The sequence below is a fragment of the Thunnus albacares genome, chromosome 16, assembly GCF_914725855.1.
Source record: "Thunnus albacares chromosome 16, fThuAlb1.1, whole genome shotgun sequence".
NCBI lineage: Eukaryota > Metazoa > Chordata > Actinopteri > Scombriformes > Scombridae > Thunnus > Thunnus albacares.
Window position 1 is genome coordinate 7,787,640 of NC_058121.1, and position 18,285 is coordinate 7,805,924.

Below are 18,285 nucleotides of genomic sequence, written 5' to 3' on the forward strand. Positions count from 1 at the left end.
TTATTTGTGTTATTTTACAATCATTTGAATGAGGAATTGATTTTTTTAAGAAAACCTGAATAGAATCGATACAATTGATCAAAGGGGACTTGCTAAAAGATCCCCGACCTGGATGATTTTCTTTTGTTTCTTAACTTTTCAGTATTCTTCCATATGCTCCTGTCTGTTTGATGCACCTCGGGTTACACAAAACAAGTCTAAACAAACAGCTGAAGTCTGAAAATTTCATATTTTTATAACATGTACTTGCATACTGTACATCTGCATTTTTCATCTTATCAAATTCACTGACAGTAAAAGTACAAATGACAACAACATCTAATACATTAGAAGAAATATTGTGAATATTCTAAAAGTGGGACTTGAGAAAAAGGCCACCAAGGAGCAAGTTCATTCCAAATATTGAAGTAAAACCTGTGAAGGGATTCACATTGAGATGTGTTTATTTACAGTGAAATCACAGCATAAAATGTTTTTTTAAGAGGTTCAATAACCTCGCTTGATTATATGCTAACGAAATATGTCATCCACTATCAGTGCATCTCTCAGCATAATTGAATTTGTACAGTGTGTTTGATTTAACTATTGATGCCAGCTGAGCTCTAATAAAAAAAAGGTATCTGCCTTCTCGATCATGTAGCTATTGCAGAGGTTGCTAACCATGGAATTGAATTGGGCAGACATATTTCTCACAGCATAATAAATATTTAATATCAAATTGATTTTTGTCCAACAAGAAAAAAGCAGTGCCACTTCTGCACTTCTACAATGGCTACAACTGCATCTGAGGAAATCCAAAAAATAGGTGAAAAGGTTTAAATTAACCAAAAGAAACCGAGCATCTCATTGAGCAGCTCGACACATCAATATCCTGCCAAGGCGTCACTTGGTCACCCAAGTGGCCCTCCCTGTAATGAGCTGAGTCCAGTGTTGCAGATCAGAGGCCAGCAGGAATAGTTCATGGGTCCACAGTGGGGATGGTGCTGACTTTGTTGTTCCTGCTTATTCGTCGTTCAGGACGTGGTCTGGGCAGTTTAGTCTGGATTAGTTCTTCAGGTGTGTTTCCCAGCGGAGGCAGCAGCCTCTTCTTGCTGTTCCTGGTCTCAGGTAACCACTGAGGTGGCAGCTCAAAGGGTCCAAACCCAAACTGTGTGGAGTCCTCAACTTCTGTAGGCGTAGCTGGTGCCACCTGTGATGAAGAGGTGTACGCGCATGTGTGGACCGGAGAGGCTCGGGGCGCTAGAATTGAAGGAGGGCCCTCTTTGGTGATGACAAGCCCTCCTCCTGGCCCTTGCAGAGAGTCTTTTTTGGTGATCACCTCCCCTCTGAGACTCCCTAGTCTTGACCCACCCTTATGGTCCTCTTTGGGTCCAGAGCAACCCCCTGATCCTTGAGAAGGGATTTCATTCTCTACTTCCTCCTCTTCCTCTTCTTCCTCAGAGGGTCTGAAGATCTGCTGCTGGCCGATGTTAAACATCTCCAGAAGCTGGCTCCCAGAGCGACCTGCTGTCTCCAGTCCCACCGGCTCCCCTATCACACCCTCCCCCCCCAGAGATGCCAGACCCCCGGTGCTGACCACGTTACGGCGGCTGTAACGTCTGTGAATCCGAGCCAGCAGGTCCAGCCAGCTGTGGCGTGCTGAGCGGTTAACAGTCAGAAATAAAAGTGGGTTGGTGAGCAGGGACACCTTGGGTAGCCAAAGGGCAGTGAGATATAGTGAGATGGGCAGCTCCTTGATGTCTGCCAAAATGGTGCGATAAACCACCAAAGCCCCATAGGGAGCGCTGCAGGCCGAGAAAGCCAGCACCACAGCCAGCAGAGTGGCGTGTAGCTCAGCCTCTCGCTGGGACACATACGGGATGGAGATACTGTTCTGGGGAGTCCGCAACGCCGCAATTATCACCTTCTTCTTCTGGCTGGCACTGAGCGCTCTGCGGATCAGCAGCATGAAGAGGAAGACCAGAGCGAGGGGGAGGATCACCGTGGTGACGTTGTAGATCAACACGTAAACCATGTGGCTCAGGGAGTGGGCGTGGTCGTCTGAGCAGGACGAGGTGACGTACACATCTGTTACGTTGGTAACAGCAAACACAGGGAGGCTCACCACCACTGCGTGGACCCAGATGTAAATGACCAGATCTCTGGACCTTGCGTCGGAGATCTTCCTCTCTAACGGGTAAAGCACTGAGTAGTATCTAGAGACAAACAGACACTTTATTAAGCATAAAAGTATCATATTGCTAGAATGCAATGCATAAAATACTAACACCAGTAACACTTGCTGCAGTATCTTGCTCTGAAAAAACATCTGCACTATATGTAGGCATGTAGTTAATCAAGTAAGTCACATAAAACTGAAACTATTACCCAGAGAGCTTCAAGTAGTTTTGCTAGGAAGACATAAAATTAATGCACCTACTGTATCAGCTGCAAAAATGTAAGAGGTGCAGTTGTTTTTCAGTGAAATATATGGAAACTAAATTTATTCTGCTGCCTCTTAACATAATGACTGTATATTACTGGGGCTTATTCATAACATTTGTCATCATCATACAATGAATGTTTTTGCTCCTGTAAAGTACTTGAAATAGGAAACTTTCTCAACGGTTTGCCATTTTTAATGTGAAGGTGTTAATAATAACAGAATAACAGAGGTATTTTTTTAATTCAGGCTATAAATCATAAAACGAGTGCAACATCCAACCCTGTAAACTGGTTTTACATTCATATGTTTTATTGGAATCGGATGAAAGGATCTTTTTTTGGCTCCATTTTGTCTATGAGGTTACCTTATGCAGAAGTTCAAAACATGTGGGTGTTTTAAATGTACACCCACAACAGCAAAGCTATCTCTCCTCATATCTGTATCACAGATAATAATATGTAGATTGTCTCTCATCATTTTGTTGTCCCTTCATTGTAAGCAAAACAAATTGCATAAAGGACTCGTTTATTTCTCTGGATTGTCTCCTCATCGGCACATGCTGGAGTGTGTTTGTGTGTGTGTGTGTGTACATGAGCCTATGACTGTGCTGCAGTCTCAGCTTGCCTGTATATCTACCGCCTCGATTGCCCTTATTGAGAATAAATAATTCATCGGTTTGATAGCATTCTGACTGTATTAGTTGCTATGGAGGCAATATAATCTTTGCAGCAGTGAAACCAAGGCTGAGACGAGGCTGGAACAATACAGCATCTGACTGCAATCTCCGTGAAAAATAAATTAACCCACACTTACAGTAAATTTGTTACAGTGTACTCTGTGTACTTATGAGGATTTGATGAAGTCCTGCATGGTTTCTGAATTTTGCAGAATGAGGCTTAATAGTGTAGCCAAGTCAGTGGTCTTTTTAATTAAGACGATGACTGACTTGACATATCAAATACTACATGTGCACTAATGTAATATCTAGTGTCTGGTTTATTTCAAGGAAACAGCAGCACAAATGAAATATCCAGAATGAGGGGACTTCTATGCTTTTAACAGTCAAACAGCAGGACAGTCATATATGCTAACGGTACTTTTTTTATGCAAACGGGATATAACTAACTTTGTGTCCTCAGAGTTAGGGATAATCTCTGCTACAAGCTGCCTGGAATATGTATCATGTTGGCTAGCTAGAACCAACAGAGGATGAGTGCCACATACAAAATTACCTCTAGACTCTAATTTTACTAGTTTACAGGAAGTTGCTTTATTTCTAAATGCTGAAACAGTCCATATATAAGTTATAATGACATTGTGGCAATGAGTGTTCTACCCCATAGCTGTGTGCATTAGAGCTGCGGTGATTAGTGGATTCATCAATTAGTCGATCGACAGAAAATGAATCCGCAACTATTTTGATAATCGATTAATCGCTTTGAGTCAAAGAAAAACTGCTAAAATGTGAACAGTTTCTGGTTGTTTAGTCCTCTATGATACTAAACTGATTATCTTTGGGTTGTGGACTGTTGGTTGGAACAAAACAAGACATATCCGGTTACATCCTGGGTTTTGGGAAAAAAGTGACAACCGAAATGTGAAATTTTGTAATTTTTAATACTAAAAATTGGCTAGCTGAAAATTTATCAGCCGGGTGAGGTAGTGCTGGAAGATTCATGACATGACATGTGTATGTGTGTGCGTGTGTGTGTGTGTGACGATATGTGGAAAGTCATCTCAGGCTGCTTTTGGCTACAGCTTTTAGCTCTGCGGGGAGGCCTGGGACACTGCCGCTCAGCGTGGCATACACATGCTCCATCGATCGCAGCCCCCCCCCACATCTCAACCACACCACAGGGTGTATATGGAGATTGAAAAAGACTTTCTCCTCTATAACAAAAAAGAGAACAATCTTCCAGCCCTTGTTTGATGTCGCTCCATTTTTGCAGCCTAGATGTTTTTACTTCCAAGCCTCCATTTTCAGGACGACAATTACTGACTTGCTGACTTGGCCAAGCAACATGTATTGATAAACCGGTCAGTCAATCTATTTCAATCATCCATTTCTCTCAAGTGGTACTTCAAAATCCAGTGAAGTGAGTGGTACGTGACCACTAGCCTTTTTCTAACACGTATTTGAAAATCAGTGCTTCTGGATGCAGAGCTGAAGTGAACAAAAAACAAAACACCACTCTTGTTTCTTTTGGTTTTTACCTGTTTTGTAAGTGATGGATTTAAACTTCAAATGCAAACAATTATCTCTGACTAAACAATGTATCTCTTTCTAATTACACTACATATACATAAAATTAAAATGTACTTCATTTCAAACATGGTTCTCCGAACTGACCTGTCGAGTGCGATGGCACTGAAACTGAGGACAGTGACGGAGCAGAAGAGTTTGTGGAGGAACTTCATGGCCTTGCAGAGCAGCAGAGTGTGAAGCCACCAACAGCAGCGAGGGCTGGCACCGAGTACCACATCGAAGGGAACGCACACCAGGCCGGCGCAGATACCCGAGCATGCCAGGTTCTTGATGAAGCGATTGGTCACAGATTTAAAGACATTTGTGCAGCAGGTGCACCACAACACCGTGGCATTTCCTGTGGGCAGAAGGAGGTGGGGGGGGGTGAAGAGCTTTAGAGTGAGATCACACACAGTCTCCGATATCCAAACCCTGGTAGAAAAATACAATTAGTTGCATCTTTGTGTTTGTTTAGGTTTACGACTTGTAAAGGATCATTTATAGTCCAGTCAGGACACTTGCGTCAAAATTTGAACTACTGCAGTTTAGTTTGGCAGTGCGTCTCTGCTCATGTGATGCTCTGGAACAAATCTGAGCGAGCGTGACGCAGTCTGTCTCTGAGCTCACAAATTCTCTGGCAGAGCCTGAGACATAATACATTTGGGAAGCATGAACACACATTAAAAAGAAACATTCAAAATCAACAAACAACTGAATACAGGAGGAGGCTGTGGAGGTGGAGGGAGTTAAATTTCTGAAAGCAGGCAGCAGTGTAGCAGCGGTGATGCAGAGCTCAGTGTTGTTGTACGTAGACTGAATGAGCACTAAATATTTATACTGACCGCTTATTGAGGGAGACAAGTCATAGACATACATGATCGGCGCACGTATGGAAAATGTGACCCTAAAATGACTTTGTTGCCTGCTCCGTTTCTGGTAATCTGGTGGCTTTGCATACATTTTCTTTTGGTTTATTTTCAGGTTTTACTAAGATGAGTTAATGCTGGCATGGATGTCAATATTTGGAATTAAAATTAGATATTAGGTATGGAGCTTTTCATATATAACTAACTGTGCAAGTGGACAAAGATCTTCAGAAACATTGCTGCCATTATTTGGTGTCTCACAGTTCTATTGCCAATGTTGTCACTGGTTCAATTAAACACAAACCACTCCAAACATGCTTGGTTGTGAATGTATCCTTAAACAATTAAAATATTAAATATTTATAAAGGTTGAGTACCTAGATTTCTCCATGTTCCTCTCATATTTGTTTAGGTTTCCACTTGAGACTCCAATTTCCTAACACATTCCAGAAAGAAAATAGTCAGGTCGCCTGGAGACTCTAAATTGCCCACTGGTGTAATAAATGATGGCCGTCTGTCTAATCTATGTGTGTTAACACTGATGGAGAAAGAGTCTAAAGTCATGCTAACGGCTCTGTGAGGCTGTATTTATGCACAGAAGTGATTTGAGCTAAATCTTAACATCACAATGACAAAGCTAACATGATGTTCAGCAAGCATTAAGATTTTCCATGTTCACCATCTTAGTTTAGCATGTTAGCATGCTAACATTTACTATTTAGAAATAGCCGAAATGCAGCTGAGGCTGATGGTAATGTTATTGGTTTCGCAGGTGTTTAGTTGTAAACGAACGTATTCCACGGAATAATAAAATAATAATTTTGGTGGGGGGGGGCATTTCTAAACAAACACATTCAAGCAGCAACACTTAAAAACCTTAAAAATGTAATATAGTTGCAGTTGCAATTTCATAAACATAATTTTTAAGAGACAGGGTTTGTTATTCACACATTGAACGTCATATATGATTATTAATGGATTTTATTTGTGTTTATTTTCTATCTTTTCAAACCACCAGATTTGAAAAATTTACAGCACAAATACTATAGTTTGTCTTTCTTTTCCTTCCTTAGGGGGATTATGATGCATAATTAGCAGCTCATTTGCATTTTATTCCTATTTTTCTCTCCACCTTTTATTACTGGAAGACTTTCTGAGCATATACTCGTTGCAAGAGAACCTCATTGACTGTTAACAGCCATCTTCTTGCAGCAGGAAAGGCAACAACATCAAATCTAGGTGACAATCCCTTTAAACAGATTTCCTCCTTCCCGTGAAAATCCGTAAAAACTGAACACTATGAGCCTTCATTATAGTCAATAGAGAAGAGACAGAGTGTACTCTTGTGCAACCCTGTCTCCTAGAAATTACATTTATATTGTGCTAAAAGACCTAATAGTAGGACACAGCATGCATCAACAAATCTAGTCCAAGAATGGTTAAAAAGACAAATAAGCAATAAATGTATCTTTGTAGTTTTGTCAAGATAGGGTATTTACAATTTAAAGAGCAATTGTAAGAATGGTTTGCATATATACATATATATATATATATATATATATATATATATATATATATATAATATTTTATATAAATCTCTTTATCAATTAAACCTAACCCGAGTGAGACAGTACACGATCAGGCGCATGGAGGGAAACTGTGGCATTTTAACGTTAAGATCCCCTCATAATTTGGAGCAATGTATTAGTAATGATTGTTAATTAGGTTTAAAAAGGTGAACTTCACACTCCCTGTGGAGTACTGATGTCAGGTCGCACGGGGATACATGTGATACCAGCCTCTCAAAATGCAATTACCCACAGAGTGTTAGCTGTGATTTTATAGTCAGGAACAGAGCAAGATGTTCTCTGGTGAGTAAACCTGTTTTATTTTTTATTTTTCCTGAGGTTACGTGTTTCTGATGTCTGTACATGTTCAAAAACAGGCAACAGTCAGTGAGAGAAAAATAAACAATCGCCATCAATTGGTTTGCAAAGAAAAAAAATCGAATTACTGCCTTAAAAAGATAAATGCAGTGGTCTTGCAAGGAGATATGTGCTATAAAAGCCAGGTCAGATGTAGCAATCAATTCTTGTGGAATAGGCTTGCTGAAATTCAGCCTGAGAGGTTTTAGACGGAGCTGGAAGAAGCTGTGTTTAAGGGAACATAGTGTGCTTTGCTGCCAGTTATTCACTGTGTGTGTGTGTGGATTTTAATAACACACGCAGGACTAGTATTACTGGGAAACACTAACACAGCGGTAATTAATGAAGTACGCTCAGCCTTTTCATTCCATGAAAATGAAATGAAATGAAATTAGCACAAACGTACATACTCATACTCATTTTTTAGATCTCAGCATTACATAAAAGATGATGTTTGCAGTGATATCGATTCAATTTCCTTCACGTGTAGATTCTAATATAGACATGATAATTTAACTTATGTTTGTGACTTTTGATTAAGGAAATAATAAGCTTAAACCTTTTTGGTCCTTTTTTAAACTACGGAGCAGAGGAAGATAAAGAAAAAGTAGAAGAAAGGGGACAAGAAGAAGACAAGTCCTACAAACTAAATGATAAAATAGGTAGTTTACTGGCATTAGAGTAGTATAATCTGGCGTCCCTATAGACAACATGACATTGTCTGCCAGTGCTTTTCGAAACTGTTTCAACTGAGCATTTCAGAAATGATTCATGATTGTTTTGTGGTCTGCCACCTTTATGGTTAAGGTTTGGTTGGTTGGTTTAGGCATAAAACTTACTAGGTTTAAGGTTATTGGACGATCGTGGTTATGGTTAAATGAAACCTCCAACATTGACTTTTGGACTGTTGTCAAAATCACATGCTTTGCAAGGTGAACATTCCACTCTGACCCCCCTTCCAGAAGTTTTCCACTAGTAAAACAATATCACACTTCCTCCGCATTCACCTCTGAGCAACAAACATCATAGTTCATTAATAATTGGGAGGTCTGTGTCACGTAAACATAAACATACGTTGTTTTTGACATCTGAACAAACAATGTACCTCGTTTGAGTCTGGCAGTAGACTTTTGTCACATTTCAACCCCAATCTCTCACCCCTAATTTGTGTGACGTCTCTGCAACTCTCTACTGTCATCTATCTCTAATAAAAGATTTAAAAAACAAACACTGCTGCTGTTTTTCCTGTGAGGACCGAAGGAGGAGAAGAGAAAGAAGAAGTGGGAAAATTAAAGGAAGAACAAAAAGGGATAGAAGAAGAAGACAGGAGAAGAGCAGGACAGTTGTGGGAAATAAGAAGTCAGAGAGTGGGGAATAAAGGAGAGAAATTTAAAGCTTAAACAGTTTAAATCACAGGGTAAATCTACATTTTTAATCCCTCATCATTTTCACACTGTTTGCAAATCACCGTAGTTCAGTGCAGGAATGGGGTTTTGACAGGAGCTGTGTGTCCACCTATAGTACAGCTGCAATGGTGTGATGTCACCCCTCCCAGAAAGTGATGTATTTGGGACCACAACACAATATTTCATATTGGAAAAACATGTATTTCACACACATTTTAAAGAAATTCCCACTTAAACAAACAAACAGAACTAAGAAGACTGCTTAACTTTACCTTTTTTTTCTATTATGAGACATGTTATCATACCTTATGTCAGAATAATGGTGCACATCATGTCATTTTTGTATTTTGCTAAATCTAAAGACACATTTTTGCAATTGTGGTGAAAGAGACAAGTTTAGAAAAATATTATTAAAGTGAGAATATGAGCTGTTTAAAGAGACATCTATACTATAAATAATAAAATTGGGAGTGTCTTCATGCAGACAACATTGGGACTATTTTTTATTAGTCAGAGCTAGCATTGTCTGTAAAAACCCTTTATCCTTTTGTTCCTGAAATACTGGCCTGGCACTTGAGGGACACCTTGGCAACCATATTAACAGCAGCCAATGGGGATAAAGAGCAAACACTAAACATGATTGCTTTTTCCACTTAACAAATGGCAGTCCAACTATAGGTAGCAACATGAAAAACCCCAATACTTCAAAAAGAAAAAAGAAGAGGCTTCTTTTGTCTGCTTCACACACACATGAAAGTAAGGTGTGTCGTTTCTGGTTTGTTGTTAATAAGCTTCTGTTTTCAGCGAGCGCTTTGAGAAACAAGGTGTTAGAATTCAAACTGTGAAAAATCATTAACACGTTTAACACCTTCTCAGATGCATCCCTGTGGTGTTATGATTACTTTACTTTCATTGAGAGACTTTACTTATGAATGGTAACCAATAGACAGCCATGTATGTACAGCCATACCGTTGTGTAATAATTCCTCATAGAACTGATCACAATTGTTGGCAACAAGCTGATGCCATGCATACTGTGGCACATTAATCTGATTAAACGATGATCTTCAATGTGAGAAACAAATAAGGACGCATGAGAATTTATTCCTGTCTCTGCTTATTAGTAGGATTGTTTGATGGTATCACACATAGCAACCTCACTGTGACAATAAGACTCAAGAAATATAGTCACGCTAAGTATCTCCCCTTCAAACCTCAAACTTACTATTTGTGATTAAACACTATATACTGTACTGGCCTGAATACAAGACAATATTTTATTCTGGAAATTACATTTGGAAAAGTGGGGGTCGTCTTATTTAAGCACTAGACAGTTACGTGTCCACAAGATCAGAGATCCTTTTCGAATGGAGAGAGTTCCAATTATAATCTGTATATGAAGATGGACGTAGTGAGATGTGATGTCACATGTTGGTTTTCATTAAAGCCGGTGTGAAGCCCAGAGTTGCTGATGTCTTTTCTGGAAAAAGTTCCCGTTTGGAGCCAGGACATTCCAAATACAGAGTGCGGGGTGTTGCCTCTCACACTCTGGAAACACAAGCCGCTATCTCGGACCGAAGGGAATGCTAGTTTACTTCAACACCCACACAGCAGGCATCAAAGCTACTATAAGTCTTCAAATCTTATTAACAGAGCAATCATTTCCAAATTGACCACTAGCACACTTATTAGCAATTGAGACCATAATGACTCACTGAAAAAAAAGTGCAGATAGGCTTACTTGGGCTCAACAGCTCCTGCAGAGAGTGTTGCATTATGGGTTGTTTGTAGCATTAATGTTGCTAGGCTGGCAAGTGTATTCAGGTCTGTTTATAGTGAGTCTTTTAGAGTTAGTCATCCTTAAAAGTGTTTCTTTGGTCCAGTTTGACCTGCAGGAGCTTCTGAAGGCTTGCATAATGTGTTTTTCTGCCACGGAGGAAATAAAGTCATGACAAGTGATGTTGAGGAGCTCAAACAGACAGTCTGAAAAATGCTATCTGTAAAATAAAATACTTTTGACCTCTTCCGAGAGCCTGGCAGGAGAGAGTGTGACTATCTGTCTAAAAGGCTACAAAAATATATGATTTATGTTTTGCTGTAATGGAAGTATTTCACTTTTACAAGAGAAAAGGATTCAAGGATGATGTCTCTCTTTTCCTTGGATTAATAGTATCTCAGGGAAACTTTCCTAAAAGGATGAGTGTGAAAGTCTTTTTCGAAAAACAGATGTTGGAAAAGGGGGGGTCATCTTATGTTTGGGCCAGTACAGTAATTGGTTAATTATTGAGTTTTAGGGGTGCTAGTTGACAGATTTTTTTTTACTTTGGAGAGCCAGGCTAGCTATTCCCCCCGCTTTCTATCTTTATGCTAAGCTAAGCTAATCATCTCCTGGCTCCAGCTAATGCGCAGGCATGAAAGTGGTGTCAATCTTCTCATTGAACTCTTGGAAAGAATGCAAATAAGCATATTTTCCTTTAAAGTTGTGTTACTAGTCAACAGACCAGCTCTGTCTTTAATACATTTGTTTCACAATTTACATGGTGGTACATGGTTGAAGCTTGATGGACATGGAATAGAAGACAGAAGAGGCAGAAGAGTGAAAAGAAGAAGAGGGATTTCGATCCCATGATTAGCAAGTCCTCACTCCTGAATGACAAAGGTTGTTTAACCTTTGGTTATATTTTTTAGTGTTTTAATGAAAAAGACCTTAACATTGACGAATTAATCTCTTAAACATCACTGACTTCTGATGTGTCAGTCACTACAAACTCATTCTGTGCAGCCAAACATTGTGAACTTTATTTTAAATTCTCCCAAAGTTTCCAAAGATACCAAAAACTGTATGTTGGGCTGAATATGGAGAAAATGTATATGAAATGATGCAGATGACATTTGGAATATTAGGATTTGATGAATTGGTGCAGTATTAACTAACATGAGTTTGAATATTTCACTCAGTGTAAATATTTTAAAGCTTCAACGAAGAGTTGGAACAAGTGGATACAGAATATATATGATAGTGTCAACTTTAAAATTACTTCAGGGGAAAATGGTTTGCCACAAAGTGTTACTGAATATATAAAGTATATTTACTACCAATACTGACTAAAGTTTAATGAGCACTCATTGCCACAGAGTGACGCACATTTCCTCTTCACCTCATGCATCTCTTTGTTTCAAGGGAGGAAAGTTGCAAGGACATGAACTGAATTGTGTTTGTGTATCATACATGACTTCCACAAAGGGACTTAATCTGTGGAGACATTCAACGTATGTGAACCCTGACACGCAAGATTTGGACACCTCAAATCGGCTCTGGGTATTTTCACAAGGAAATTACTGGCATTTTTCAGTCACTCATACAGATTTCCTTTTGGAAATGGAAAGAAGCTAAATCACACTGCCACCAGGGCAGCAAAAGTGCCTTCACGATTGAACCAACATTTCTTATGTGTCCTTCATAATAAGCACTGGGTGAATATCTGTCTCAGGATGTCCTTGCTTTTATCATTGCACAAAAACCTTTTTGATGGAGTAAAAAGTGGTTTGAGATTGGAGAACACATGATTTTGAGAGATCTAAACCTCAAAGGCAACCTTCTGCACGGTCATCATTTTTATCCTTCATTATTTTTTTATTCTCTGGGTTATTTACATTTTCACAGCCAGATTAAGAGTTGCCTGCTGATGAAATTGCTTTGATTTTTTAATGCACTGTGGTCCTGGTTTATCTGGTGTACAGGTGAAATGAAACAGTCTCCAGTCAGCCTTTGAAACGGCTCTTTGAAGGGCGATTGATCCAATGATTTAGTCATTTTATTTATTTTTGACTTTACAATGCTCTTATTTTCTTTAATTGATAGCCATGTGCTCTGTCATTGTAAATGTAAAGTTCACCTTTTTCAGTTTTGTCAGAAAACTATTTCATTAGAACAAGTGTCATCTTTTTATTTGCAGTAGTTCTGATTATATTTGACATATACACCCAATCATACACCCAATCAGAGTGTATTACAGGTTTATTTTTACAAGCCATGAGGACAGAAATGCAAAGAAATCAAGATATTTTGAGCTGCACCACCACAAAACTTGCTCCGTGGCACTGCACTGCACAGCAGGAGGTGGTAGTGAGTCAGATCAGTAGTCAGTTAGTCCGTTTTTGTCAGTTTTGGTGTCAGTTTCACTGTATTTCATCATTTTGTGAAAGCTGCAAAAAGCCCAGCCTTTCATTGAGCTCACACTTTTCCCAACAGCAAAACTAACAGCACTACCAATCATGGCTGAGATTGTTTTGCTGTGGGGAGACAGGATGTTACAGTCACATTTGTGACAAATAAGACATTCATGAGTATATGCAGCTCTCATTTTGGGCAGGAGGATTATGTTTCTGGCTGCCGATATGAAGGAGGGGAAGTAAAAGTCAGGACTGTGTGAGACTGATGCTCTGTTACGGTCAATCAATTCACATGGCTCCTTCCTCACTTCCATCTGCAGCAGCAGCAGCAGCAGCCTGTGCCTCTACTGGGACCCGAGGAAATATTTGTCTCAGAGCCAGCACAGACTCATCTTGAAGCAAACATAAAATGTGCACAAGTCTTTGCTCCTAATATTTGCCAGATTCATGGCAAAATAGGTCACATTAGCTAAAACCTGTCACCATAGAACCAAGTTCACTACAGCTCGTACCAATTAAGGTAGTGATTTCTCCTGGTGTTGCCAACCTAAAAATATCTTTGATGAAAAAAGGCACCAAATTCACATTATAGGTTTTGCAAAGTCCATGATTGATTGATTGTTTATTTAAGTGTCCTGCACCTTTCTGCTGCCCAGCCCATATAGGCTTACAGAAAACTTAACAAGACTAGGTCAAACCCTAGTATATGGCTGGACTGCGTATGGTCAATGTGTGAAATTGTGGCCAATTTGTTAGGCTAGTAAGGATAGTCAGTGAATATGTCTTTAATGTGAATACCTGGATATTAAATGTTCATGCAATTATCTGTAGTGGTCCCAGTAATATTTGCTGGTAAAGTGTACTGAAGTAACATATCACATGACATGGTTAAGCTATGTTTGAGTCACAAAAAAAAGGTATAAATGCAGTTGCAAGAACAAAACTTTCCACTCATATCTTGGGATGTTTGATTTGAAAGAGAACTTATTTCAATTCTAATTACAACTATTCTAATTATCTGTTAACCCCCCCTGCATTTTCATCTGTTTCACTTTTCCCAGTCAATGATCATGGAGGCTGCAATGGAAATTGTAAATGAAAGTCCTGACAGCATTTTGGGTGCAAATCCAGGAGGCTCATCTCCACCCAGTTACCGCAGTTACGACCGTATTCAGACCAAATCAGGTGGTGCTGTGCACCACCGCAGGGTTGAGTGGAGATGTGCGGGGGCGCGGGCGTGACTGCTGTGAAACAATGAGAAAATGTTTTATTGATCTGATTCACCAGCTTTCTCGCTACCACCGCTCCCTCTCCTCATTCACTCTCTAGCTCGCTCGACCACAGCTGCTCTCTCTCTCTCTCTCGTCTTTTTTACACCTATAGTCAAATTAAGCGCACCTGCAGAGCAGCTGCCCCACACTAAACTGATATAACAGCTACACGGGTCGCATGTTTTACCTACATGACTCATGTTTTAATGCTGTTTTTTATCGTTTGTGATGTGAAAACTGCTGGCTGCTGACAGCGCTGCCAGTCGGAGAGTCAATCACACTGGACAGTAAAGGAGGAGATGGTAGAGACGCTGGTACGGTTCAAGTCAGGGCTCTGGCTGGGCTACTCAAGGACACAGAGTTGTCTCTAAGCCACTCCTGCATTGTCTTGGCTATGTACTTAGGGTCATTGTCCCGTTGAAAGGTGAAACCTCGGCCCAGTCTGAGGTCCTGAGCACTCTGGTTTTCATTAAGGATATCTATGTACTTTGCTTCATTCAGCTTTCCCTCAACCCTGACCACTTCCCCCCTCCCTGCCGCTGAAAAACACCCCCACAACATGATGCTGCCACCACCATGCTTCACCGTTGGGATGGTATTGGGCAGGTGATCAATAGTGCCTGGTTTCCTCCAGCTGTGACGCTTAGAATTGAAGTCAAACTGCTCAATCTTGGTTTCAACAGACCAAAGAATCTTGTTTCTCATTGTCTGAGAGTCCTTTAGGTGCAAACTCCAAGCGGACTCTCCTGTGTCTTTCACTGAAGAGAGGCTTCTGTCTGGCCACTCTGCCATAAAGCCCAGATCAGTGGAGTATTGCAATGATGGTTGTCCTTCTGGAAGTTTCTCCCATCTCCACACAGGATCTCTAGAGCTCAGCCAGTAATCATCAGGTTCTTCGTCACCTCTCTTACCAAGGCCCTTCTCCCTGATTGCTCAGTTTGGCCGGGCGGCCAGCTGTAGGAAGAGTCCTGTTGTTCCAAATGTCTTCCATTTAAGAATTATGGAGGTCACTGTGCTCTTGGGAACCTTCAATGCAGCAGAAATGTGTTTGTAGCCTTCCCCAGATCTGTGCCTCCACACAATCCTGTCTCTAAGCTCTGCAGGCAGTTCCTTCAACCTCATGGCTTGGTTTTTGCTCTGATATACATTGTCATTGTGAGATTTTATATAGACAGGTGTGTGCCTTTCCAAATCATGTCCAGTCAATTGAATTTACCACAGGTGGACTCCAATCAAGGTGCAGAAACAGCTTAAAGATGATCAAGAGAAATGGAAGGCACCTAAGCTAAATTTCAAGTGTCATGGCAAAGAGTCAATGTGATATTTCAGTTTTTCCTTTTTAATAGATTTGCAAAAAATTCTAAAATTGTCATTATGGTGTATTGAGTGTAGATTGATGAGGGGAAAAAATGAATTTAAACGATTTTAACATAAGACTACAACATGACAAAATGTGAAAAAGGTGAAAGGGTCTGAATACTCTCTGAATGCACTGTATGGAGGATGTGCACAGTGAGTCTTACCGGGTCTGGTCTGAGACATGTAAGCAACATTACAACTTGTAGTGGTCAAAGCCGGATGAAAAATATGCACACCCTGCTAACCACCATCCTAGGAAAAATACTTTCCTCCCACATTGTCATACGTTATGTCTGAAACTTTTTGTCCAGACTTGACAACTGATATATTGATGACACTGACATGTAAAGTGTTTTGAGAGGAGACATCTTGCATTATTGAGTTTGAGGTTATTGGTCAGTGTCACAATGTTTGAAATTTAACAATAACATGATAACATTAACATTTTCACATTCTTTACTAAAACAAATGGGTGTTATAGCTACAGTAGTAGAGTTAAATTGTTTACATTGACCAATGGTTTGAATGAGGAAAGTGAGCAAAATTGATGGAAAAATGAAGACTATGTTTTTATCTGTAATCAGATTTCTTTGGTGTAAATTGCACCAAATCTTTTAACTGCTCTTGTACGAAGGATGGCCTAAGGTTCCCCTGCATGCCCTCGATTTGGGGATTAAACCTTGAGGCTCATGGAAAACATCTGAAGCAAGTGGAAATATTTTAAGAAATAAATCCCATAAAATCTCAGACAGAATTTTAAAGGCATTATAGCCTAAATATTTTAGCCTGCATGAGTGTATGTTACAGGCCTGCCATTCAAGTATGCACAATATGTTCATGTGTAGCCTATGAACCTACTTACCCAGCAGCGAACCTATGAGGATGAAAACCTGAATGGTGGTGGTGAAGTCCCGGTAGGCTTGCTCTCGGATGAGGCGCTGCTGGTCCTCCAGCCCAGTCCCCTCGGTAGGTGGGCTGCTGTCCCACCGGGTCGGCGGGCTCGACGCGTTCAGGAGATCCAGCCAGAGGTGGGCTGCTGAAAAATTGGCTGCACCGTCCCCGACCGTCGCAGCCCGGCTGCCACTATCCATGTCGCTTCACCCCGTGATCCTGACGGTTTTTATTTTAAGAAGGCTGGCGGGATGTCTGCAGCCAGAAGAGGCATTTCTGAACTGCTGTGCTGCTGGTGAGGATGATGAAGATGCCTTGCAAAAAGGGAAAAAAAAAATCTACAAATCACAGCTTGTGTGCAAAGGAGATGTCAGTGAGGACGGACACAGGTAGACAAATCGTGCAGCTGCCAGCAAAGAGATGATCTTTTATCGGTAAACGGGTCTGATAAATTAGGAAAAAACATGGTGTTACAATCATACATCAAAGCACATGGAAATGACAAGCAGTGGCAGCATGCCGCACAATTTTCCAATGCGGATGCATGGCAGAAATCAGTCAGAGCCACTGAAATCCGTGCGCAGTGAGGTGGGATGCTGCTCTCTGACACCCGGTGCACCTAAAACCACACCGGGTTGCGAGGTGTCCATTCCGGGAATGAAGCTTGCAGCACTGAGAACACACTACCATCACCTCCCGCCGTCCAAGAAAAATATTGTGGCTGACAGCCTGTTACTCTTGCGGCCGCTGCCAATCGCACTGGCAGAAGCTGTTTATTGGTGGACTGGCTGGTATGGGGAGCCTGCAACTGAATATTTCACAGCGTGAGGTGCAAGACTGAAGAGGAGAGCCCCTCCTCTTCTTATAGCACCGAGAAACTCCAATGAATCTTATGAATGTGGAGGAAGGGGAGTGTGGCCAAATGACACACTCATCAGTGATGGTCAATAAAAAAAAGATGGTAAACGTCCTATAGGTTGCCATCAACACTCAAAAAAGAGAAGAATCTATTATAATTCAATGAAATATTGTTGATTAAATATCAGTCTAAGTATTAGACCATATCATAAATCATTGTGTAGGTCAAAAAGGGGGTGAAATTGTCAGAAATAAGAAAGGCAGGCGACTCTCCCTTCACAGCACTACCACTGTTGTCTTGTTCAGTTTGTTCTCTCGCAGGAGCTTGTGACATTCCTCTTTCGCTTGCTGAAAATACCAAAATAGGAGAACACATACCTCAGTAATAGCTACAAAATAGCATTTTATAGTTATTTTTTAATTAATAACACAGAATTATGTTGCCTTTTGGGTAGTCAACAGACCGCTCAAAGGAGATGCAAATATGGACCCATTGTTTCATAGAAGAACAGTAACCCAAGTGATCAGTGGATAAAGGCATGATGTAGGCTATAAATGAATGAGTCCTTCCAGTATGTGCTTAAGATTCGAACATTTTAATGGGAACATCAATCAATAAATTCCGTCTGAAAACAAGATTAAAATATTCAAAATTCTTAAATCATGCTTGGTAATATCATAGAACTCAAATTTCTACTTTTCTAATTCAAGCATTCACAGTCGTTAAATCAGTACACAATATATAAAATGTCTGACATTATATTCAGACTGACAAAAACAAAATTTCTCCCAAATTGGGATCTAGAGAGACGACTAAAAGAAGACAGTGTTTCTTAATATGGATGTGACTGGAGAGATGTTAGTGT

At 40.3% G+C, this 18,285-nt stretch overlaps 1 protein-coding gene across 1 annotated transcript; it reads right to left on the reverse strand.

The window, feature by feature from the left end:
* Positions 1–282: 282 nt before the first annotated feature.
* Positions 283–17,417, reverse strand: gpr176 (G protein-coupled receptor 176). Its single transcript, XM_044377487.1, has 3 exons — positions 16,533–17,417; positions 4,776–5,028; positions 283–2,195 (listed from the first exon to the last, which is right to left on the reverse strand). The coding sequence occupies exons 1-3, from the start codon at positions 16,759–16,761 to the stop codon at positions 959–961; spliced, it is 1,719 nt and encodes a 572-aa protein (XP_044233422.1). The 5' UTR covers positions 16,762–17,417; the 3' UTR covers positions 283–958.
* Positions 17,418–18,285: the final 868 nt, after the last annotated feature.

Excerpts from the sequence above, each read along its gene's own strand:
- gpr176 (XM_044377487.1), bottom strand. The coding sequence starts at position 16,761 with ATGGATAGTGGCAGCCGGGCTGCGACGGTCGGGGACGGTGCAGCCAAT. Across the intron at positions 5,029-16,532 it reads CCTCATAGGTTCGCTGCTGG|GAAATGCCACGGTGTTGTGG; the intron begins GTAAGTAGGTTC and ends TTCTGCCCACAG. Across the intron at positions 2,196-4,775 it reads AGTGCCATCGCACTCGACAG|ATACTACTCAGTGCTTTACC; the intron begins GTCAGTTCGGAG and ends GTTTGTCTCTAG.